Consider the following 24,595-nt stretch of genomic DNA (forward strand, 5'->3'; position numbering starts at 1 on the left):
GTTTTTAATTGAACTCATGTTCAAACTCATGAACTTTGACAAATTGATGTACAAGTACTTTACATAGACCTGGCTCCAGAGAGTGTTTAAGGCTGTGACCTTTGAAAACCACATGGCCAAGTTTTCCAAGGTGCACTCTGGGTGTGTAGCTAGACGCATAGGAACTTATATTTAATCACTGATACAATCTGGCTAGGTAGATGCACGGATAGTTTCAAACTTTATAGAAACCTAGAGTAAGCAACATATAATACATGCTATAGAGTCTTTTTATTGCTAACACTAATTTTTGAATGAGCATGGTTCTATTAAGGAGCTCCTGATGGTGGAGTGGCTAAGTGCTTGGCTGCCAACCAAAAGATTGGCAGTTCCTAACCGCCTAGTGGCTTTGTGAGAGAAGCCTGATCATCTGTTTCAATAAAGAGAATGCCAAGGCGAAAATGCCTGGGTAGTTTCACTCCGCTCCCTGTGGTTGCTGTGAGTTGGAATGCACTAGATGGTACCGAACTACAACAAAGCTGTGCAGAGCATAAACCACTACACACACACATTATTTATTTGTTAGGTGCTATCATGTTGGTTCTGACTCCAAGCTGTCCTGCGTGTGACAGAACTAAATCCTGCCCGGTCCTGCACCCTCCTCACGATCTTAGCTGTGTTGGAACCCACTGTTGCAGCCACTGTGTCCACCCATCCCATTGAAGGCCTTTCCCCCCCTGATCCTTTACTTATCCTTCTCCAAGAACCGATCCCTCCGGATAACACATTCAAAGCATGTGAGGCCAAGTCTGGCCATCATCATTTCTAAGGGGCATTATGGCTAAGCTTCTTCCAAATCAGATGTGTTCGTTCTTTGGGCCGTCTGTGGTATATTTAAGAGTCTTCATCAAAACAGTTATTTAAAGGCATCAATTACTCTGTGATCTTCCTTTCACATGCATAGGAGGGTCAGGTTTATCTCAGTCCTCCAATGAGATCTCGTGCAGCACAGTGAAATCTACCATCTGACTTTCTGACTACTGCTTTCCCTGGATGTTGATTGTGGGTCCAAGCAGAAGGCAATCTTGACAACCTCAATCTTTTTCTCCATCTACAATAATGCTATTTATTGGTCCAGGTGCGAGGACCTCTGTTTTCTCTATGTTGCCATGTAATCCATACTGAAGGCTGTAGTCTTCGACTTTCATCAGTAAGTGCTTCAAGTCCTCTTCCCTTCAGCAAGCCAGGTTGTGTCATCTGCATGTCACAGATTGTTAATGAGTCTCCCCCCAATGCTGATGAAGCGTTCTTTTTCATATAGTCCAGCCTCTCAGAGTATTTGCTCAGCTATAGGTAGAAGAAGTATGATGAAGTGATAAACGAATGCACACCTTTCCTGATTATAATCATGTTTAAAACATGCAGTATCTCTTTGTTCTGTTCAAACAACCGCCTCTTGGTCGATGTAAACGTTCCTCATGAGCACACTTAAGTGTACTGGAATTCCCGTTCTTCTTGCTATGATCCACATAATTGAACGTCTTTGTCTAGTCAATAGAAAACAAACATCTTTCCGATATTCTCTGCTTTCAGCTAAGGCTCTTCTGAAATCAGCAATGCTATTTCTCAAATTCTTCTTCTGAATAGGGCTTGAATTCCTGCCAGCTCCTGTCAGTGTGCTGCTACCGCTGTGTTATAATTATCTTCAGCATGATTTTATTTTCTTGTGGTATTAATGATATTATGAGATCATGCCTGCATTTGAGTAGATCACCTTTGTCTGGAATGGGTACAGATATGGCCACCTAAGCATCAGTGGCCAGCTAGCTCCCTCCACATTACCTTGACATAGACGTGTAAGCACCTCCAATGCTGTATCCATTTGCAGGAACATTTAAATTTGTTAATTCCTGAAGCTTATGGGTTTTTTTCAGTGCAGCTTGAACATCTTCCTTCAATGTCATTAGTTTTTCATGATCTGCCATCTCTTCAAATGGTTGATAATCAATCAATTCTTTTTGGTACAGTGGCTGTGTGTTCCCTATATCTTCTTTGAGATCCCCTCATCCATTCAAAATGTTCCCCATAGAATAATTCAGTATAGAAACTCATGGTTTGAAGTTCTTCTTCAGTTCTTTCAGCTAGCTAGAGAAATTCCAAGCATGTTCTTCCATTTCGGGTTTCTAGCTCCAAGTCTTGGTACACTTGATTTGATGCTCTAACAAATCACAGGCATCTGGTGAAATAACCATTTATTAAATAATAGTGTTTTGTCTCTTAAGCTGAATAGTGAGCACACATGATTCATCTGGATATGTTTCCCTATATTTCATATCCTGTTTGTTTGTTTTTTTAAAGAGGGCAATTTCTGGGGGTTCAGTGGTCTTGTGATAACAAAGAACATAGTCCTCTCATTCCCTTTCCCTCCCTCTGCCCAATGTAACAACAATACTTAGTCCTGGCTTCAGTGAGTCTTTTTGATTAAAAGAAAAACTGTGTGTGAAAGTAGGGAAATAGGAAGAAAATAAGGAATGTGGGGAGGGATCTGATGTTCAACCAGGAATTTTCTGGAAACCAAAAGATCCGTCATCACAGTTTGCGCTCTAGGTTTGAAGTAGTGGGTTTATCTGTTTTAACTTTTTGGGGTGCAAATTCGGCTTTAAAGACTTATTAGGCATCCCCAAAAAATCTCTGATCAGCATGGACTCTTTGTTTTCATAGTATTTATTATTCTATCTACTGTGTATTCCTCTTATATTTGAAAGTAATAAAAAAATGTTTGAAAAGAAATTATGTATAATTGCTTAAAGGAAGCACTTAGTATATTCACATATTTGGGGAATTGTGCCCCTAAAAAGATCTATTGAAGCTTTAAGACCTGGTTCCTGTGAAGGTGACCATTTTTGTAAGTAAGATCTTGGAAAATGTTATCATTGAAGAAGGACTGGGTCCTAACACCTCACCCGAGAGGTGTCCTTACAGAGAAGACAAGGGATCTAGACAGACCGTACAGATACTTTTTTATATCAGTGTTAGAATTAATCCTGCATGATTACCAAGCAATTCCCCAAATATCCTATCTACTTTGCCCAAGCATCTTACCCAAACCAATTCCAAATCCACGGCTATCTAGCAGCTCGACTTACAGCTGCCGCCCTCTAGGAAAGAATAGAACTGCTCCATTGGGTTTCTAAAGCCTGCACTTTCTCCCACTTACTGCTGGTGCGCTGGATCTGCCACTTCTCTATTAGCAGACAGGCACTTTAATCACTACACCAGCAGGACCCCGGAACTCCTTTTAGCAGCACGCTTATATCCAGATTGAAACAAGCAAGTTGGCCAGCTGCCTCAACGTATGACCAGGGCCTTGCTGTTGGCTAATGCTCTGCTCTTTCTCTTTGGCATTTTTAAACAGTACACCCCATTGTTTGTTTGTACCGGACCACATATACCATGAGGAGCTGGGGGATAAGCACAGGGTTGCTACCTACAAGGGTGGCAGTTCAAACACACCAGCCACTCCACAGGAGAATGATGAGGCTTTCTGCCCCTGTAAAGATTTACAGAGTCACTGGGAATCGGAATCAACTTGATGGCAGTGGGTTTAGTTTTTGTCAATATTCAGGAACCTTGGTGGCACAGTGGTTAAATAGCTATGTATTCTTGTATAAAAACATTGTCATTCACTTAAGGAAGCAAAATTGGGTACACTTCATTATTATTAAAACATTTTTATTCTTTCCTTTGTATACAGTTCCCCCTGCTCACACATATAATTGCAGAAGGAAAGTCTGACAGGATATGCACAAAATTGTTAGCATTAGTATCTCAGCACACTTGAATTTCATGTGATTCTTCCCCTTTTTCTTATTTTCTAATTTTTTTCTAATACTCATGTTTGCATACTTTTTAAGAGGCATTGGGGAAACAGACTAACCTGTATTGTGTTGCTAAATCTCAAAGAGGTTCTAAAGGTCTTGAAAATCCTCATATTTCTTTACAAACACAGAAAAGTCCTAATTTAACCAAACCCATAACAAATAAGTTCTTTTAATTAATTTAATTTTCACATAAGGCTTAATCTGTAGACTCCTTTTTTTATAGCCACTTTACAATCTTATTGTAACTTCAGGGTTTTTGTGTGTGTGCAGTTTTTCACTTCTGATATACAAAGGAGTAAATAAAAATAACCAAACTTAAATTAATTTGCATATGAAGGGCACATTACCTGACCAGGTAGTTAGATTTGTTTGAAAGGATCTTACACATTATTAACAGATCAATAGCCATTTATTGGGCCTTACTCTATGGCAGGGCCCTGGTGACGCTGATGGGGAAATGTTGGACTGCTAACTGCAAGGTCAGTGGTTCAAACCCACCAATGACTCTGGCAAGAGGAGGAGATTGTCAGCTCTCATAAAGATTTCTGACTTCAGAAACCTATAAAGGGTCTATCTGAGTGGGAATTGACTGGATGGTATCGGGTTGAGTTTTCAGGTTTTTATATGCCAGACCATGCATTGGATTCTGGGAAGAACAGAGTGGTGACCAAGACAAATTCCAGCCTTCATAGAGCTTACTCGTGTCTTCACTATGCAATGTGTTTCCTACATAATTTCATCAATAACTAGTTGTTTTCCTCCAAAAGATTTTGTTAATAAAGAATTCCTCATGTTACTTTATAGTGCTACTTGTTAGCTAATTATTATATTAGTATGTTTTTATTTTAAGAAATAGGCGATGGTATTAATTGGTAGAGTGTTATCTTTGTATTGACATCACAGTCCTCTCTTTGACTTATAAATATTGATCTTTGTTCTGCCCTTAAGAGCTTTAAAATAAATCAACCACTACCATTCTTTCCCTACTCCCCCCAGCCATCTTTGAGAGAGAGCTTTTGGCATGCAGCTTTTCAAATGCATTGAGAAAACGATTATGTGACTGTAAGTCTTCCCCAAGATAGAACACTGCGATCCTTTCATCATTTCCTCTGTGACATGGATTTTAAATCATACACCATCCTGATTGCTTTTCTTAGGACGCTTTCTACTTTGTCACCCTTTGTTGTTAAAAATAAATTACTCCCAATTTCCTGCTTCCAGTAGAGTAGAGTGAACATAATTGACTGTTTGATGTGAGGGTCTGATATGGTCTGAAAGCAATTACACTGACCTTGAATACTTATCCTACTAGACTGCAAATATAATATGGGGCCCTGGTGGCACAATGGTTAAGCACTCCATTACTCACTGACAGGTCAAGGGTTCAAACTCACAGTTATTCCATGGGAGAAAAATGTGGCAGTCTTCTTTCGTAAATAGTAGTAGCACCTTGGTAACTGCTAGGGCAATTCTACTTTGTTCTATAGGTCTCTATGGTTCAATAGCAATAGATAGGGTAAGTATGTATCCTTATCAATGTATTGAGCTTCTACTAAATCTTTACCAAACTTTGGGTATCTCTTGGAAGATTTTTAAAAAATATAGTATTATTTTCTTATTTCTCTTTGCAGTGAAGGGTATTTATAAGGGTAACAAACTTCAAAAACATGTAAAAAACATGACTGTGAAAGTCATTACTCATATAATCTTTCTTCTCTACTGGACTAAAACTCCATGGGGAACAAGGTTTCTGTCATTCCTTTTTAAGGACTCCTACAAAAGCCCTAGATATGTACAAGCCACCCAATAAATGTTTATTGACCAATTTGTACCTGCGTTCAAGGTACAAATTTTGTAAAATGAAGTGAATTCCAAGTTTTATAATATATTGAAGAATAAATAATATACAATTGAGCTCACGTTTTATCCTAATCTGAAAAGAGAAGCTTAGCATATTAGTTTGCAGCACACACACACACACACACACACACACACACACACAAACAAGTATTATGTGGGAGTATTTTTGAGTCTATGTGACAGAGAAACCAATTAGTAGTGGCTAACTATAAGAAATGCATTATGAAGCCTGAAGAAAGTGGTCCTAGGCTTACTCTATCAGCTCGATAATATCATCAAGAAGTGGTCCTAGGGTTAGTCTATGAGCTCTCTAATCCTACTAATGCTGTTCTCAGATTGCTTAGTCCTTTATTTTGGGCCTATTGTGTTATGTTCAAAAGATGTCTGCCTCATTCCAAATAAAGAAGTGCATCCAGAAAGAGGAACCTGTGGATGGTCAAGGATCTGAAAATGCCTCCCTGTAGGCCTCTCTTCTGGTGAAATTTATTTTCCCAAAAGTCTCCCAACAAATTTTCTCATATCTAACTTGCAATATGACTTCACGTGGCTTGTTCGAGGAGGAAGGCAAAGGAGTGGAGTTTGGGGAATTCCTGTTGATTATACAACAGTTTATTCTACAACTAGTAACAGATGTTAAGAGAGAAAGATCATGCCAAGGGAAGAATGTTATTGCTTGAGCAATAAATAAAGGGGGCCCCAGTTGTAAGTACCCATCAAAAAAGATTGCTAATAATATTGAGATTACTTATTCAGACAGATGAATCATCAGCTCATAGTTATTTTGGGAAGAAGAGATGCTGTTAGTTGTTATCGACTTGGTTCCAACTCTTAATGACCTTATGTATAACAGAGCCAAGTATTGCCTGGCCTGTGCCATCTTCTTCATCATATGCTATGTTTGAGTGCATAGTTGCAGCTGCTGTGCTAATCCACTTCATTGAGAATGTCCCTTCTGTGTTGACCCTCTCCTGTACGAAGTGGATTGGTGTCCTGATGAAATGTCCAAAGTGAGATGGATTCTCACCAGCCTCCCTTAGGAAGAGGCTTCTGGATGTACTTCCTTCAGAACTCATTTGTTCCTTCTTCCAGAAGTCCATCGGGATATAGTCAATAAACACTAGAACCATGACATAGATATAACTGGTATGTCTCTTCTTCCTCTAAGGAAGAGATATGCCTGATTATTTTGTCTAGTTGTTGTCAATAAAAAAAGCTCTTTATTACAAAGCTGGGGTTCCCCCCCCTCCTTTTTTTGTCTTCAGGAGTCTTACGCAAAGAAGAGGAGTCACACTATGGAAATTGTACCGTCGGCTTCTCTGGAGACATTGCCTTTTGACAATGAGAACTTCCTATGTGATCTCACGGACATGGCAGTTACGAAGAAACCTTGCTCCTTAGAAATTGCGAGGGCACCTTCCTCAAGAACTGGTAAGAAAAAAAAAAAAAAAAAGAACTGGTAAGATTTTATATGTAATTGGCCAATTCCAATTACATGCATGTATATCTGAAGATGTAGCATTAATATATTAATGTTCTCACTGCATTGTCAAAATGAAAATGCCCCAATGCAGTCACAATAATAATTTGTTTCTGTTTGAAGTGAGTCCAGATAATTTAGAGGGAATTTGATTTTAACTTCCAGCCAAGAACCTCGTTGCGTGGTACTGTCTTGGGGAAGGCATTTTGAGGCCTTGTGAATAAAATTAGGACACACACACACAAATCTTTGTCCTTCAAGATTTCATAGGAGATTTACTAGCAAGCATCACTTTATGCGCATTTCTACATCCTGTGTCCAAGTAATTCAGTTGTTGTTGCTAGGGGCCCTGGAGTCTGTTCTGACCCCGCACCCCTGTGCACAACAGAACAACGCCACTCTCATGACCGTCCTTACACTAGAGATCGTTGTAGCACGTGCTGAGCCAATCCATCCTGTGAGTTCCTCCTGTTTCTTGCTGCCCCACTACTTTACCAACCAAGATCTCTTTTTCCAGGGGCTGGTCTCTCCCGATAATATGTTCGAAGTATGTGAGACTAAGTCTCTCCAACCCTGCTAATAATAAATTAAGTACACTTAACTAATGTGTATAATTTTTGTTTTGTTTTGTGGCATTTTCAAAAAGCATTCTTCATTTGCACTACTAAGTAATTAACTAGGCAAGGAAATTGTGAACTCTATTTTGCAAATAAGTAATTAAATAACATCTTATTTGATCAACAAATGACAGTACCCGTGATTGAATGTGGTTTTTGAAGTACCATCAAATTTACTTCTGATTATTTCACTGCTAGCTCTAAAGAAGACCAGGCTGCCACAGGAGAGGTAACAAGGGAGGAAGGTTTAAATGAGAGGTCAACTGATGCTGTGAAAGTCAGACATATTCCAAGGAGAGATCTTGTTTTGGGGTTTGGCAATCCAATTACTTGTTACTTTGGAGAAGTCAGTCTTAGAATAGCTTTGGTTAAATGAGTTTTGTGGAAGCTAATAATGAGATGATGGAACATGAGAACGCAGGAAATCGGTTCCAGAATACAGATGATCTTTTCAAGAAGAGGGGAAGAAGACATAAGAAAGCAAGTACAAAAGAAACAGATGGTTTATTTTATGACAGGTAAGCTGGGTCAGGTTTAGAGGGTAGGGGAGATTTTGTGGTGCAGAGTAAGATAATAATCAATGAGCAGAGAAAACAAAATAGGTATAACTGAAGTCTGAGTTAACTTAAGAAAACCCAGACAGTGTTTCTTCAGAAAGAGGAACAAAGGAGAATATTGCAATAAGATAGAAGAATTCTGAAGTACGTCTTTTCCAATGAATTTAATTTATTGGTAAGATAAAAGCTTGTTGGCTGAATAGAAGAGCTGTACTTTGAGAAAGCTTAAAATAAAATGCAGAAAAGCCATTATAAATAAGACGCTAAGGAATTTTATAAATATGAACATTTTTTATTTTACTCTTTTACAGTTTTATTGATATTTAATTCACATACTATACAATTCAATGGTTTGAATATATTTAAAAGAGTTATATGATTATCAACACAGTCAATTTTAGAACATTTTCTTCACTTTTGCACTCACTGTTATTAGCTCCCTGTTATCCCCCAACCTCCTCTGCCCTAAACTGTTATTCTAATTATTTTCTCTATGGATTTATCTATCTTGGGTTTCACATAACGAAAATCATACAATTCTTCCCCTCCAACAATAATAACAAAATAAAACACATGAAAACTTCAACCCCAAAGGAAAGCAACAAATAAGAAAAACTAGACCAAATTAAGAATCAGTCAACAGGGAAAACATGATAAAATGTTAAAATTTAACATATGCTGGTGTGTTGTTTTTAGGCACCATTTGGTTGGGTCCAACTCGTAGCTCCCCTCCGTGCACTAGGATCAAACGCTGCTCACAATTGTTCTTATGTTTGAGGCCAGTGTTGCAGCCACTGTGTCAATCCATCGGGCCGAGGTCCTTCCTCTTTTTTGATGCCCCTCTACTTTAGCAAAAATAACGTCCTTCTCCAGGGGCTGGTCTCTCCTGACAACATGTCAAAGTATGTGAGATGAAGTCTCACCATCCTTGCTTCTAAGGAGCATTCTGGCTGCACGGCTTCTAAGACAGATTTGTTTGTTCTTTTGCCAGTTTATGGTGTTTTCAGTATTCTTCACCAGCACTGTAATTCAAATGCATCCATTCTTCTTTGATTTTTCTCATTCATTGTCCAACTTTCACATGCATATGAGGTGTGGCAAAAAACAAACCCTGGCTTAGGTCAGGTGCACCTTAATCCCCAAAGCAGCATCTTTGCTTTTGAACACTTCACAGTGGTCTTGGGCAGCATATTTACCCAACGCAATGTGCCATCTGATCTCTTAATGGCTGCTTCCATAAGCATTATTGGAACCCAAGCAGGAATGGAATCCTTCTCAACTCTGATCTTTTCCCCATTTATCATGATGATCCACTTGTGATGATTTTCGTTTTCTTTTCTTTGAGCCATAATCCATATTAAAGGCTGCAATCCTTGATCTTCATCAGCAAATGCTTCAAATCCTCCTCATTCTCAGAAAGCAAGGATGTGTCATTAGCATATCCCAGGTTGTTAATAAGCCTTCCTCCAAACCTGATGCCACATTCTTCTTCATATCATTCAGCTTCTTTGATTATTTGCTCCATACTCATATTGAATAAGTATGGTGAGAGGTTGCAACCCTGACACACACCTTTCCTCACTTTAAACCATGCAGTAGTCCCTCCCTCTGGTCACACAACTCGCTCTTGATCCTGCACAGGTTCTGCATGAGCCTAATGAAGTGTTTTGGAATATCCACTCTTCTCAAGAATATCCATAGTTTGCTATGATCCAGTCACTCTTTGCCTTTGCAATAAATATGACTGGAAGAGGTGATGGAATAAATATCTTGGAAGAGATGATGGAAAAGCTCAATATCAACAGCTAAAGCCAGGCCGGGATTCTACTATGGAACAAAATCAATTGTAAGTTCAGATCAAAGCTGAAGAAAAAATGTAAAAATCTAGGAGAGCCAAAATACAATCTCGATTATATCTCATCTGAATTTCAAGGATATCTGCTGAACAGATTTGATGCATTTAACACCAATAACATAAGTCCTGATTAGCTGTGGGAGGACATCAAGGACAGCATGCACAAAGAAAGCAAAAGTTCATAAAAAACAAAAAAACCTAAATGATAAAAAATCAAAATGGATGTCAGAAGACTGAAATTTGTTCCTAATCATAGAGTAGCTAAAGCAAATGAAAGAATTGATGAAGTCAATGAGATCAACAGAAACCTTCAAAGGATGACTCAGGAAGACAAAGTCAAATATGATCATGAAATGTGCAAAGGCCTAGAGTTAAAAAATCAAAAAAGGAAGAACATGCTCCATCTATCTTAAACTGAAGGAAATGAAGAAAAATACAAGCCTCTCGTTGAACTATTGAAAGAGTCTATGGATAAGAGATGGAACAATGGCGGAAGCATCAAAGATGGAAAGAATACAGAATCCCGGCATAAAAAATAGCTAGTTGAAATTCAACCATTTTTAAGAAGCAGCATATGGGCAAGAACCAGTGGTACTGAAGGAAGTAGTTCAAGCTGCCATGAAAACATTAACCCAAAACAAAACTCCAGGTAGTGATGGAATTAAAACTGAAATGTTTCATAAGCCGATGGAGCCTAGAAGCCCTCACTCATCTATCCCAAGAAATTTGGAAGATGACTGCTTGGCCAACTGACTGGAAGAGACCCCTATTTGTACCCATTCCAAAGAAAGGTGACCCAACACTATGCAGAAATAGTAGAACAACATGATGAATATCACATACTAATAATTTTTGCTAAAGATCCTCCTGCAATGGTTGTAGCCATACATTGATAAGGAGCTACCAAGTGTTCAGACCAGATTCAAAAAATGACATGGAACAAGGGATATCATTGTTGATACGAGATGGACACTGGCTGAAATCAGAGAATTCCATAAAGATATTTAATTGTATTTTTAATAATCTAAGCTGCATCAATTCACTTTCTGTGGTGCTTTGTTGCAGGACCAGCCTGTTTACATCCCCAAACATGCATTTTAGTCGCATTAAAGGTAGGTTGTTATGTGAATCATAAACATCAGAAGGAAGACTTTTTGCATGAAACAAGAACATGCCAATGAAAATTGTGAGAACGTTTACTTCACATAATTATTATGATTCCTGTTGTTTTATTCTTCTTCTTCACATTTTGCTAAAGAGAAAATGGAAGAATTGAAACATTCACTTCCCATAATAATGAAAGATCAATCCAGGACTTTGAGTCAGTACCTCAACTTGTGCTCTTCTACGTCGTCAGAGTGCTACATTCATCGGCTTAGGGTGCGAGGTGGTGAGGTCAGAGCCTAACACAGAAATCATCGAGATATATGAAAGTATGCTGGAGAACCAACATCAGAAAAGGAATGCTAAAAATTAGAATACAAACTTCAGATGAGCAGACGATATTGGGGAAAGGCAAATAATGCCGAGGGAGGCAGAATCAGTCATGGATAATGAAGAGAATGCAAATCTAAACCTGTGGTATTTGATAAGAATGAAAAAAATTCCACAGAAGAGATAATGAGGGAAATAGTGTATTCAGGAGGACAATTCAGTTAAAGTAGGACACTTGATGGAATCTGTATGGAAAAGGAAAAGAGCTTTTACTAGGGCACAGGGGCCAAATGTATGTCTGGAGTGGAGGAGATAAGAACTGAACTAGGCAGGAATGACAGAGCAGAAGAAAACAATATTTATTCACTGGGAAATCAAGCGCTAATGAAGTTCCTACATATGCCAGTCACTGTTGTGAATACTTAAAGTACAGGGATGAAACAAATCTTGGACCTACTTAACAAGACCCAGATCAAACATCCTGCTAAACTCAAACACAAATTCCAGCTTAAAATGAGAGGAGAAACACATTTTTGAAACCACCAAAAGACAGAGAAAAAATTGTAGAAACGTAATAACGTTAAATTTTTGATCTATTAAATTATATGATATGTAAATTACTTGCCAATAAAACTTTTGGAAAAAATGATGAACACTTTATTAATGTTGTCATCGGGTGCTGTCAAGTTGGTTCTGACTCAGCGAGCCTTTGCACCGGAGTACAGATATTGCCTGGTCCTGCACCATCGTCACAACTGTCGGTATGTCTGAGCCTACTGTTGCAGCCACTGTCAGTCCTCCTCATCGAAGGACTGCTTCACTGCCTCCCTCTGCTTCACTGCCTCTCCATCTACCGAGCATGCTGTCCTTTTCTGGGGACTGATCTCTCCTGATAATATGCCCAAAGTTCATGAGGCCAAATCTCACCATTCTCACTTTTAAGGACCATCTGGCTGTACTTCTTCCAAGACAGATTTGTATGTTTTCCTGGCAGACCATGGTTCTTTTATTAATAGATGGGCCTTAAATAATCAAGTAACAACAATGTCTGGCTAGGAAGCCAGAAGAACTTAAACTAAAGCACATTTGTCCCAAGGGAATTTAATTTGCTGAACCTGGTTCTTGAACTTGGGTGTTCAAGGTTCTGTGAGGTTGGGTATAGAAAACAACTTGATGTGCTTATTCGGATTGAGGACTCTAATCAATAATCTTTCCTCCATAAATCCAGGACTCTGTTCATCAGTCGTGATCCTGCACCATGTTCTCCACCTCAAGGGAACTGCAAGGAGAACGTCTATTGTGAGACCAGCATGGGGGAGAGCCCAGGCGGGTGGGTGTACTCCTGGGAAGTTGTTAACATCAATTGGCTCTCATACAGATTTTTCATCTAAATTCCCCACCATCCAGATAGCCCCCAAACAATTTATAAATAAATTCAGTTTAAAGATATACCTTCAGCACCAAGTAGATACAAATGTCACCCCTCCCCAGACCCCAAACACAACAAAACTTTAGTTGTCAACATGACATCTTTTCACTTTAATATTTGAAAGAGGTATTTGGCCGATTTTCCCCAGGCAGTCCATCATTCGATTCTCAGCTTTTTCCATGGACACTGATGGTTTATCAAAGTAAAATGAAATCCTTGACAACGTCAATCTCTTCTCTGTTTACTCTGAGATTGTTTATGGACACACTTGTGAGGATTTTTTATTTCTGTAGGTTGAGGTGTAATCAATACCACAGTCTTTGAAATTCATCAGTAAGCACAAGTTCTCCCTGCTTTCAGCAAGCAAGATTGGGTCATCTGTATAGCACTGGTACTTAATGAGCCTTTGAATCCTGGTCCTGCAGGGTTGTTTTTTTTTCTCTATACAGATCACCTTGTTGTAATATTTGCTTAACATACAAACTGAATAATATGGTAAAAAGATAAAACCTCATCCAACATCCTATTCTGAATCCTTCTTGAATTTTTGGCAGTTCCTAGCAAGGTACTGCTTCGACCATTTTTTAAAATCATCTTCAGTAAAATTTTACTTACGTGTGATATCAATGATATTGTTTGATCATTTACACATTCTCTTGGATTAACTTTCTTTTAGTATAAATAGGAATCTCTACTAACATGTTGACCAATTTCTCTGACTACAGACTCTTTAATATTTCTTGTAAGTTTGGTATGATTTTTACAAGTTCTTTTAATTTCTGTTTATCTGCAAACATCCTGATTTTGTCATTATATTTAAGGGACCTTTTTGCTAGATGCCTTATTTTAGTTAGTAATTTTCTTTTCTTCAGAGTTTTATATCTGTCATCCCACTGCCTTCTTGTCCCAGGATCAAGGTAAGAGAAAAGAGAAAGAAAGGACACAATGAGTAAGAGGAAGGAGGTGGGGAAAAGAAAAGAGAATAGTAAAGGAAAAACCTTAGTGAAAATTTAAAAAGAGAAAGAAAAAAGTACTGAAAAACAAAAGAGAAACAGAAGAAAATAAAGAAAGAAAAAACAGTGCTTCATCCTATTGTACATAGGTCACTATGGATCAAAGCCAACGTGAGGATGCCTAAAAATATCAACAATAACCTCTATCAAGATCCCTAAGTATTTAGCTACTTTTAGCCTGAATTTAATGTCTAGCTTGGAATGATCTATATTCTTTAGATATGGATGAATCTCTTTTTTTTAAAAATTATTTTATTGGGGGTTCATACTACTCTTATCATAATCCATCCATCCATTGTGTCAAGCACATTTGTGCATTTGTTGCCATCATCATTCTCAAAACATCTGCTTTCTACTTGAGCCCTTGGTATCAGAGCCTCATTTTTCTCCTCCCCACTCCCCCTCCCTCATGAACCCTTGGTAATTTATAAGTTATTATTTTGTCATATCTTACACTGTCTGATGTCTCCCTTCACCCACTTTTCTGTTGTCTATCTCCCAGGGAGGAGCTTATATGTAGATCCCTGTAATCGGTTCCCCCTGTCTACCCCACCTTCCCTCTACCCTCCTGGTATCACCATTGTCAGGACTGGTCCTGAAAGGATCATCTGTCCTGAATTCCCTGTGTTTCCACTTCCTGTCTGTACCAGTGTACAGTGGATGGATATCTTTAATGTACTTTAAATGATACAGGCCCCTGAACACCTTTGCTCATAGCAATGATGAATGGTAAACTAAAGAGACAGCTGATCCGGTTTCTGTACACCCAGCATACAATAATAATAGCGGAGGTACAAGAAAACCAAACAGGACACAGAGGGGTTTCTGGTATATGACCATGTAGTTCCTTGTTCAGGGCATCTGATAGCCTGTGAGGTGTTCTCTTGGTCTTAGATTCAGTCTCTGATTTCTGATTTCCACCCTTCGAATCATTCTCCCTTTCCCATAGAAAATCATCAGTTTGTAGCTGATTATACTTCTCCCCTGCTTACTATCTGTAAAAAGTTAGGGGTCCAAGTAACTCTCTTTATTTTCTTCTTTCTGTTTCTTTCAGCCCAAGCTAATACAATTTCTTTTTAAAGCATAAAGAGCTTTTGGCGTTTCAATGTATAATCCACTGAATTAGGGAGAAAGTTATATTCTCTGAAGGTTCTTCACTGCGCTCGGTCCTTTGGAGACTTCTGTGGGGCTATGCCCTTCCCGTTGCTAGAGATACTGCTTAACATCCAGGAATGCCTGCATCTACTCAGAAAGCCTTCTGTCTTGCTGGAAGCTTCTATGAGACACCAAACTAGATCTTTCACATTCACTCAAATCTCATCACTGGGCTTATTACTTGGAAAGTTATTTTTCAACTTAAACATCTGTAAATAAACATTTTTAAATATTATTCATTTGTCTTTGTTGAGAATATACATAGCAAAATACGTACTCATTCAGTTGTTTCTACTTGTCCCCTTCAATGACACTGATTACGTTCTTCAGGTTGGGTAATCATGTTCACCCTTGTTTTCTAAGTTGTTCTTCCCCCAATAACATAAACTAAGTACTGTCTAGCATTTCTGTCGAATCTTTTTTTTTTATATTGTTATTGATTTTCTCCCATATAGATAGTCCTTAAAAGAACATAATGATCAAGGCAGGCATTTTTTACTGGTAAACTCAACTACTATTTGATTTTAAGAAGACTTAAGGGGATTGTTGAGGTTTAAAGTTTAAAGAGTGTGTCAGGGTGGTAATTTCAAGGATTCATCTATCTTTTAGGATTCCCCAAAGTGTAGGATCCATGTGTATTTGAAATGATGTTTCTGCATTCCCCTCCTTTAGATGAGGATTCTTCTATAGAATCTCTGATTAAAGTGTCAGTTCACAGTTGCAGGGCATCACCTAGACCTGTTAGCCTCATGGCAAACGTGATTCAGGGTATTATGTTGCATGAAATAAGCCAATCACAAGAGGACAACATTGTCTGACTTCACTTGTAGAAAAAGAATAGAATAAATGAAGAGAATGAATAGAAACCAAAGTTTTATTAGTGGTTACCAGGGATAAAGGGGAGGAGAAAAGAGGGATTAAAAGTGATGGGTGAACAATCACATTTATTAGGAGAATGTTACACAACTAATTTGTATTTGCTGTCAACCAGTAGTGAAAGTTATATAATATATGTGTTTATAACAACAGCACAAGAAAAAGAGAGACTTAGCATCTGAGGCTGTTTATGTGCATGGAGTGTGGTTCCGGGGTCTGGAGGTGAAGGTCTTGGTTTCATGGATTCTCCCATTTAATGGGCCTAATAACATGCAAGGCTTCTGTTCTTCCACCTGATTCATTGTGAAGTACCCAGGGTCTTAAGGGTTTCTAAGTGGCTCTAGGCACAACAGTTGGTTTTCTCTTTGCCTGAAGCAACAAAGGAAGGAGAGTCACAATGGGAGGAGGATATGTATGTGTAGCTAACTGCATCCGTGAACAACTGTCACTTTTGCCATGAGACAAGAACTGGATGTGCCCGACAACCATTATGGAACAGTTTTATTTTTGTATCTAACAATTTCTGTCTCCGTTGTATTTAATAGATCATTCTCTAGCAGTTTTCTGTAGGCTTGAATTTTATTAGACACAATCAGAAGAAGCCAGGTTCCACTTTGAATATTCTGCCTGAGAGTATCCTTAGCTTGGTGTTAGATTGCATTTGGTGCATTTTTTCTTTCCCACCTTGCTGGAAGTGTCAATGGTGCTAAATATTAGACTGCTACATAGCAAATGACCCCTTATCTTCAGATCCCACTCAAAATTTTTTATTTTCTTTTTTCTTAAGCCTTCCCCAACAGATTTCTTGGATCCAGGGAAGTTACTGACCTTCCTTGTTTTCTTTTTATGACAAGCTCTTTCTTGACAGCAGACTTGACCGTCAAATGTGAAGCCATCTCTTGAAGTGTATGAGTCTGTGTTGTTAGGTGCTATCTATTTGATTGTCATGGTTAATGCATAGTAGAATTGTCTTATGAGGCTTTTTAGGTTGTAATTTATGAAAGCACTTCACCAGAATGACGTCAAATTCCAATGATGGATAGCTAGCCCATAGTTCTTATTCATTCAATAAATAATCATTCACTATGCTGTTCTAGGCATCCTGATAAATGTCGCAGAAGAAATAAAGTCACTGTTATAAGTAAGTACTGATGCCTAGGAGTCAGAAATGTGTCCAAAGGAAAGGTGGTGGCTGTTAGACGTCAGTGAGTTGAGTTAGACTCCTAATGACCTCATGTGACAGAATAGAACTCCATAGATTTTCCTAGGTAGTCATGTCTGCAGGACATTTGAAAGTACTGTGGACTGTTAAAGGACAAACAAAGCTGCATTGGAAGAAGTACGGCCAGAGTCTTCTTTATAGGCAAGGATGGTGGGACTTAGTCTTACATTCTTTGAACATGTTGTCAGGAGAGACCCATCCCTGGAGAAGGGCATCATGTTTGGGAAAGTAGGGGCAGTGAAAAAGGAAGCCCTCAATGAGGTAGATCGACATAGTGGCTGCAACCATGGGCTCAAGTGTGAGAACAATTGTGAGGATGGTGCTGGACTGGGCAGTGTTTTGTTCTGTTGTGCACAGGGTTGCACACCTAACAACAATGACCTGTTCTTTAAATTGCCAGGTCTCTTTCCTGTCAAGGTGCTGTCTTGGTTGAAACCACCAATCTTTCGGTTTGACAGTGCTTAACCATTGAGCCACCAGGGCTCTTTAAAATGAAGACTAATGAGTGCAACTAAAGTGGCAACGTGTAAGGTGATTGGGAGGGGGAGGGGGTATAACCTTACCGAGGAGATGAAGCCTGATATGAGCTTGACGGATGAAGGAAAGGAATGCACTGAGGCATGGAGAAGCATAGTATATTCAGATCATGTGCCAGCCGGCATGGACAGAACCCTGAATGCTACTAGGGAAGAACACATCAAAGAATAAGTGACATGCGGAAGTTTGAAATTTTCCTGATAGCATATGGAGCCACTGACATATTTTAAGCAGGAACATGATGGGATTAGGGTTTTGTTTTAGAACAATCCCTCTGGAAGCCATGTGGAGGACAGGCAGGATAAAGATGAGGCTGGGAACAGGAAGATTAATTAGCTCAGTGGCGCAGACTCAGCAGGAAAGAATGCCAGCCAGAGCAAAGGACTGAAAAGGGAGAACACTGCTGAGAAGTGCTTAGGGGTGAAGCTCATTCATTCTCCGCTTGGTGATTTTGACATGTGGGGAGTCGCCAAAGGCAATTAAAAGTAAAATCTTAGAGCATGCATTGGTTAACTTAGTACATTTGGTTAACTAGGTTGGATAATATGGCTTTAATTTATGGACAAAATAGAATGAATTCTCCACACAGGAAATGCATTCTAAAGTTCTGGGAATTGGGATAGAAATAATAGCAGAGACACAGACAGATATACAGGGGTAACCAGTCCTGTCATTATTTTGTGTCATCAAGTTGATTCCAACATGCAGAGACTTTGTAAAGTAGAACTGTCCCATCGGTTTTCCTAGGAGCCCTGGTAGGGTAGTGGTTATCTGAAAGGTCAGCTGTTCCAAACCACCAGCAGCTCCAAGGGAGAAAGAGGGGTTTTTCTACTCCCATAAAGAGTGACAGTCTTAGAAACCACAAGGGTAGTGAGATAGTTTATTGTGCCAGCCTGGCTGATAAACACAGGTGGGATTGACTGAAGGGCAGAGAGATAAATGACTTGGTGAGCCTTGCCTTTCTTGTCTCTCACTCTGTGATCATCGGACCAGTGTGTGGCTGCCTTGCTTGTTCTGTGCCTCAATTTAAAGGCTACACTACCTGTGGGACGCCTAGCCTGTGGACTGTGTTGCTGTAAGTTGAGGTCCCTTTAAGACTTCTCTGGAGCTGGGAACTGGCGGTTGGTGACCTGCCTTGTGATTGGCTGCTGTGCTGACATAGCCTAGCTCTCTCTACAAATAGAGGAAGATCTGGCATCAGACAGCGACTTGAAGGACTGCTAGTCTCTCAACTTTCTCTCACGGACGTGAGTTGCACTAAGCCATTTGTAGTGCTTTCTAATTTAACTGTTTATTTCTTGTATTGTATATTTATCTGTATATGATTAAACAGTTCATTTCTCATTATATATCTAATTATCTTTATAAATAAATATATTATTATCAGGAATTTGGTTTTATCTCTCTAGAGAACCCTGTCTAACACATTTAGTTATACTCTGTCCTGTAGGGTCACTATGTGTTGTCATCAACTCAATGGCAGTGAGTTTTGAGGTTTATATATGGGAACCGATTGTTAGTTCTTTTATGGAGTTGCTGGTGGGTTCAGACCACTGACCTTTCAATTAGGAACCATGTGCTTAACCGTTGTGCACCAGGGCTAGGCTCTAAAACTGAGTAGGAAAATTCCACACATGGAAGAGAAGGGATAAAGAAGAATGTGTGGGGGTCTGAGAGTAAAGACTATAGCCCCGAAGTGATTTGAGGATCTCGATTATGATTTAGAAATGCCACTATGGATATAGAATATACATTTTTCTCAGAAGAGCACAGTGAATATTCCTCTTCTTTTAATTAACCCAAGCACACTAATACAAAAAAGATCTCATCCTGGGCACAAGTTAAAAATATGATCATCTCCACTAGTTTAATTTAAATATGAAAGCAATTTATTAGTAAATCTTCATTCAACATGGTTTTATAATTCAACCAGAAAATGAGGGATACTCTTTTTAAAAAGTGTTTTACTGATGCCTCACTAACTACAGATTTCACATGGAGAAAAGAATGATACTGTTCATTAAGTAAAGATCAACAAAAGTCTGATATTCGCTCAGTGAATGTTCTACCTAGGCCCCATGATTATGCAGCTAATACGGAATCTGATTTGTGTTTTCTAAGGCATTGAGAAAAGAAGCTTATGTATTCACCATGGTGACTTAGTTTCATAGAAGCATGAATGATTAAATGAATGACTATCACTTTTCAAAGAAAATGGCTATAAAGACAAAAAAAAGTCCCTATGAGATAGTGAAATACCTTCAAAGACAATGTTTTCATGTCTGTTTTTCATTTAAATTTAACCTTCGCAGCATAATTTTTTTCCATTTTATGGTAACTAGGCAACCTATTATTTTGAAGCACTTAGTTCAGGCTTTGTACATTCCGGATGTTCAATAAATCCATTTTGATTAATGAGAAATTTACAGCACCAGTGAAGACGGTTTCTAATTCCGTTGAACGAGAAAGATGATCTCGGAATGCAATTCCTCACTCCGTGCCAGGAGAGTGTGGGCCTCGGTTATCCCTGCAATTTGCTGATGTGCATCCAAGACTCAGGTCAACTCGAAACGGAGACGCCATCTGGTGAATCATCTTCCACACCCAGCTTTCCTCCCTGCAATAGTCTGCTTTGGGTTGAAGGGTGAGGGTGCATCTGTAACTATGTATAACTAAACATTTTTGGAAATGGTGATACTTCCTTCATTCTAATGCCAACATTTCGACATGAAAACAATGCAGACTGGACCAGGATGAGTGTTTGTCTCCGCTAAGTCAGCGGAGAGTGTCAACAGGAGCTCCGTGGGAATGTTTAACTCATTAAAAAGAGCAAACTACTTCTGAGCCTCCTGGAAGCATTCTTCCACATACAAATACTAGCCTTGCTGATAAGGACCATTTTTTTTATCAAAAGGCAATGCTTTATTGGGCATTTGCTATGTGTTCAGCGCTGTCTTAGCCATTCATTAAAGCAGATCTCTACATGGTAACTGTGTGACCGAGAAACCTAGGGCTGTGCCAGCAGTGAAATTCTGGTAAATTCACTCCCTCCTTCTGCAACCGCATGGAGAGTTTACAAATGTGAAAATGTAATCATCTGACCTTGCTCAAAGTGCAGTGGATGTTTGCTATATTTGGGAAAGCATCCAAAGCAAACAAGAATTATACATTTTCTTCTTACATCCATTTCCTTAGTGCCACAGAGGAGAACCCCTGGTGGCCCAGGGGTTAGGATTGGGCTGCGAACTACAAAGTGAGCCCTTTGATGCCCCCGACCACTCCTGGGAGGAGGAGGCAGTTTTCCGCTCCTCTGAAGAGTTACAGTCTTGGAAACCCAGAGGGGCCATTCCACTTGGTCCGATAGGGTTGCTATGTGGGGGAATCAACTCGAGGGGAGTGTGTTTGGTGTTTGTGTTTGTTTGTTACGCATGAATAGCCTGAGCTACAGAGTAATATGATTTTTAAAATAAATACAACAACCCCTGATGAAGGCGATAATGTGTGGGGTATAGGCTATTTGTGATCCCAGGTATGATATCCTGTGAGACAGAATTTCTTTAGAATATCAGAATATAATAAAATAAGTATTCGTAAATTCGTAAATATATTGTTACCAGGCTCATGCCTTTGGACATGTCGTCAAGAGAGACCAGTCCCTGGAGAAGGACGTCATGTTTGGTAAAGTAGGGAGTCCTCCAAAAAGAGGCCGACCCTCATGGAGACGGGTTGGCACTGTGGCTTCAGCCATCGGCTCAAGCACAGGCACAGCTGTGAAGCTGGCACGGAATTTGGAAGTGTTTCCTTCGGTTGTGTGTCGGATCACGATGGGTCCCAACCGACTCCAGGGCACCTCACACCAGCGACAGCAAGAATGCCTTTCTGTCTGAAAAACAAGAATAACAAAGACAATTGATAATGAAAGCAACAACTCAACAGTGAATAAAAATGTGTTTGATGCCACCTGACTCCTCTTATCTCCCACACATTCTCAGTGCGTTCATGTTCTTCTCTCCCTCCCCCTCTCCCTCCCACTCCACTTTTTATTGCACTCCAATCAAATTCCCATTCCTCACTGCTCACTGAAACGTGCTTTATAAAGGTACCAATGACCTTCATGTCACAAAATCCAGAAGGACATTTATTGGTTCTCATTTTCCTTAACCTCTGGACAGTATTCCCTAGTTTGGTAACACTTCCATCTTGGTATCCTTCCTTCCCTTTGAGTGGTGAGACCGAGGATTCCAGGCTGAGAAAACAAACAAACAAATAAAAGAAATGACCATGAGGTGGCATCAGTGCACAATGGGCGTTTATGGGATGATACTGTCACAGGTTTGAAGTCTTCCCAAGGCAAGTGAAGTGATGACCAGCCAGAAGAGGCAAGATGATCAAAGGGTCTTCCATGGAACAAGGCGATTAAAGAGGTTCCTTCCTTGTGAGACAGGAAACCTGGTGGGACAATGATTAAATTCACTGCTGTTTCCTGAGAAGCTGGTGGGTTTGCTTGAAGCATAAAGTTTGCAGCCCAGAAAACTGTCCAGGGGAAAGTCAGCTCTATCACCTGGGGCCCCTAAAGTTAGAACCAACATCAGATAAGCTTTTCAGCGACAGATGTCAAGTCTCTGGGTGAGAGACCTGGGAAAAGCAGCAGTGCTTTGGGGTCTTCTGTAGCTTTTCTATGTCTTGCAGATGCCAGCTGTAGTTGTTTTAGGGGGCGAAGGTCATCAGACAGTCTCTAGATGGCTAAACCTATGACTGTTTTGTGTACTTCTCTTTCAAAGAATCGTTTGCTTATTCATTTTTATTGTACAAATAGACATGATAAAACCGCCAATTCAACTGGTTTTACATGTATTATAGAGTGATATTGATTATATTCTTTATATTGTGTAACCATTATTATAATCTTACTCTGAATTATTCCATCACAATTAACATAAATTAAGTGCCCCTAAGGAACTTTGTTTCTCCCTCCCTTTTACTTTTTATAACCAAGTTAATAGACTTTTTTCTGTAAGTTTGCCTACTTTATGTCAGTGATCGCATACAATATTTGTTCTTTTTCAACAGATTTCTTTCCCTCAGCATAATGTTCTTGAGGTTGGTCCATGTATTAGCATTCATCAGGATTTCTTTTTTAATGGTCGAGTAATATTCCATTATATGTATATACCACATTTAATGTATCCATTCCATCAGACTTGATATTAATGAGATGTACAAGAAAACCTTTCAGGGTTTTCATTTGCTGATGTAGCATGACTGAAGCAAGAAGAGCTGAAAACATGAATAAGGGAAGCATGGAATGGATGATGCATGCATCTAGAAAAATGGAAAGACATAGAATGAAATAGAACCCTTGAAGTTCAATATTCTTGGCATTCAGGAATTGAAATGGTCTGGTTTTAGCCATTTTAATCAGACAAACATGGGCTACCATACGGTGAATGGTAATTTTCAGAAGAATGGCATTATATCGATTTTTTTTTTTAAGTTTTCATCTTTAATGAAATGACTTTGGGAAGAACATTCTATGACACCAACACTACAGCTTTCGGAGTCACAGTTAGATAGAATTATATCCATTCCATAATTAATATGAATGCCAACATCTCTAACCATTCATTTTTATTAAATGGCAAACAAAATCAAGAAAGCAACCATCAAACAAAAGAGGCCCATAGCTTCAGAGGAGGCAAATCCCAAGATAGCATGTGAGAACAGCTGCTGCTTCAGCGAAGGGTTTCTGGGATAACCAATGATGAGGCAGCCAAAGACGGCTCCAATACGAGCACCAGAACCAGCCACTCCCACTGTTGCAGCACCTGCACCAATACATTTGGCAGCAGTATCAATGTCTCTGCTGCTTGCACTGGTCTGAAACTCCCTTTGGATTAGTGGAGACACACCAGCCTGGGCCCCAGTAAACACTGCTGAGCCCTCTCCAGTTCTAGCCTCTGGTCGATATAACACTGATGCAGACATTGGTCTGTATGCAGCTCTGGATCCAGCTCGCATCAGAGCAGGGGTGCAGGCGAGCTTGGCGCAGGCGAACATCCTAGGGTCTTCCGGGAGGCGGGCTGGAGGACTTGGGTGACAGGCGGCGTGGGCTCCTCTCCCGCTTCCTAGCTTTCCCCGCGGCGGCACTGGCGGCAGAGGTCGAAAGAGTGGGGCTCCATTATATCTATCTTAAATAGAACATTTCAAGATCTATTTTGAAGTACAATGCCGCCAGTGATAGGAAAATAAACACACACCTACAAAGAAGACTATTTGATATAGTTGTTATTCAAATTTGCATCCACCATTAATGCCAAAATTGAAGCAACCGACAAAAATTTCACTAACGTTTGTAGTCTGAAATTAGCCCAACACATGATCAAGATTCATTGATAATTCTGGTGATTGGAATAGGAACGTTGGAAATAAGTGGTATCAGTAGCTCAAAATATAGTCTTCGTGCTAGAGCACATGCTGGAATTTTGGAAGGCAAAAGACATTCACTGAAAATGTCTTTTTTTCCAACTATATAAATGGAAATTATACAAATGTATCTCACTGAAAGGAATACACAGGGATCAAAGAGACTGCATCTATCAGAAGAGTCCATGGAGAATATTAATATTGTCAATCAGAACAAGTCATTGAAAGCACATCAGTGCGAGAAAAGACCAACATGGGTATCAGAAGAGAGACTAAAACG

The 24,595-nt window shown here is 39.4% G+C and overlaps 2 protein-coding genes across 2 annotated transcripts in view; one reads left to right on the top strand and one right to left on the bottom strand.

The window, feature by feature from the left end:
* The window catches only part of ANKS1B (ankyrin repeat and sterile alpha motif domain containing 1B), a 1,383,364-nt gene that overhangs the window by 481,956 nt on the left and 876,813 nt on the right, over window positions 1-24,595 (top strand). The window contains exon 9 of the mRNA XM_030886113.2: window positions 6,983-7,148. Within this exon, the coding sequence (XP_030741973.1) occupies window positions 6,983-7,148 (166 nt within the window). The remainder of the gene's footprint in view (window positions 1-6,982; window positions 7,149-24,595) is intronic.
* Window positions 23,524-23,949, bottom strand: LOC101651440 (ATP synthase F(0) complex subunit C3, mitochondrial-like). The gene has a single exon (XM_045292955.1). The coding sequence runs from the start codon at window positions 23,947-23,949 to the stop codon at window positions 23,524-23,526; it is 426 nt and encodes a 141-aa protein (XP_045148890.1).

The sequence above is a fragment of the Echinops telfairi genome, unplaced genomic scaffold, assembly GCF_000313985.2.
Source record: "Echinops telfairi isolate 266 unplaced genomic scaffold, ASM31398v2 ScPeMD7_2;HRSCAF=8, whole genome shotgun sequence".
In the NCBI taxonomy this organism is placed as follows: domain Eukaryota; kingdom Metazoa; phylum Chordata; class Mammalia; order Afrosoricida; family Tenrecidae; genus Echinops; species Echinops telfairi.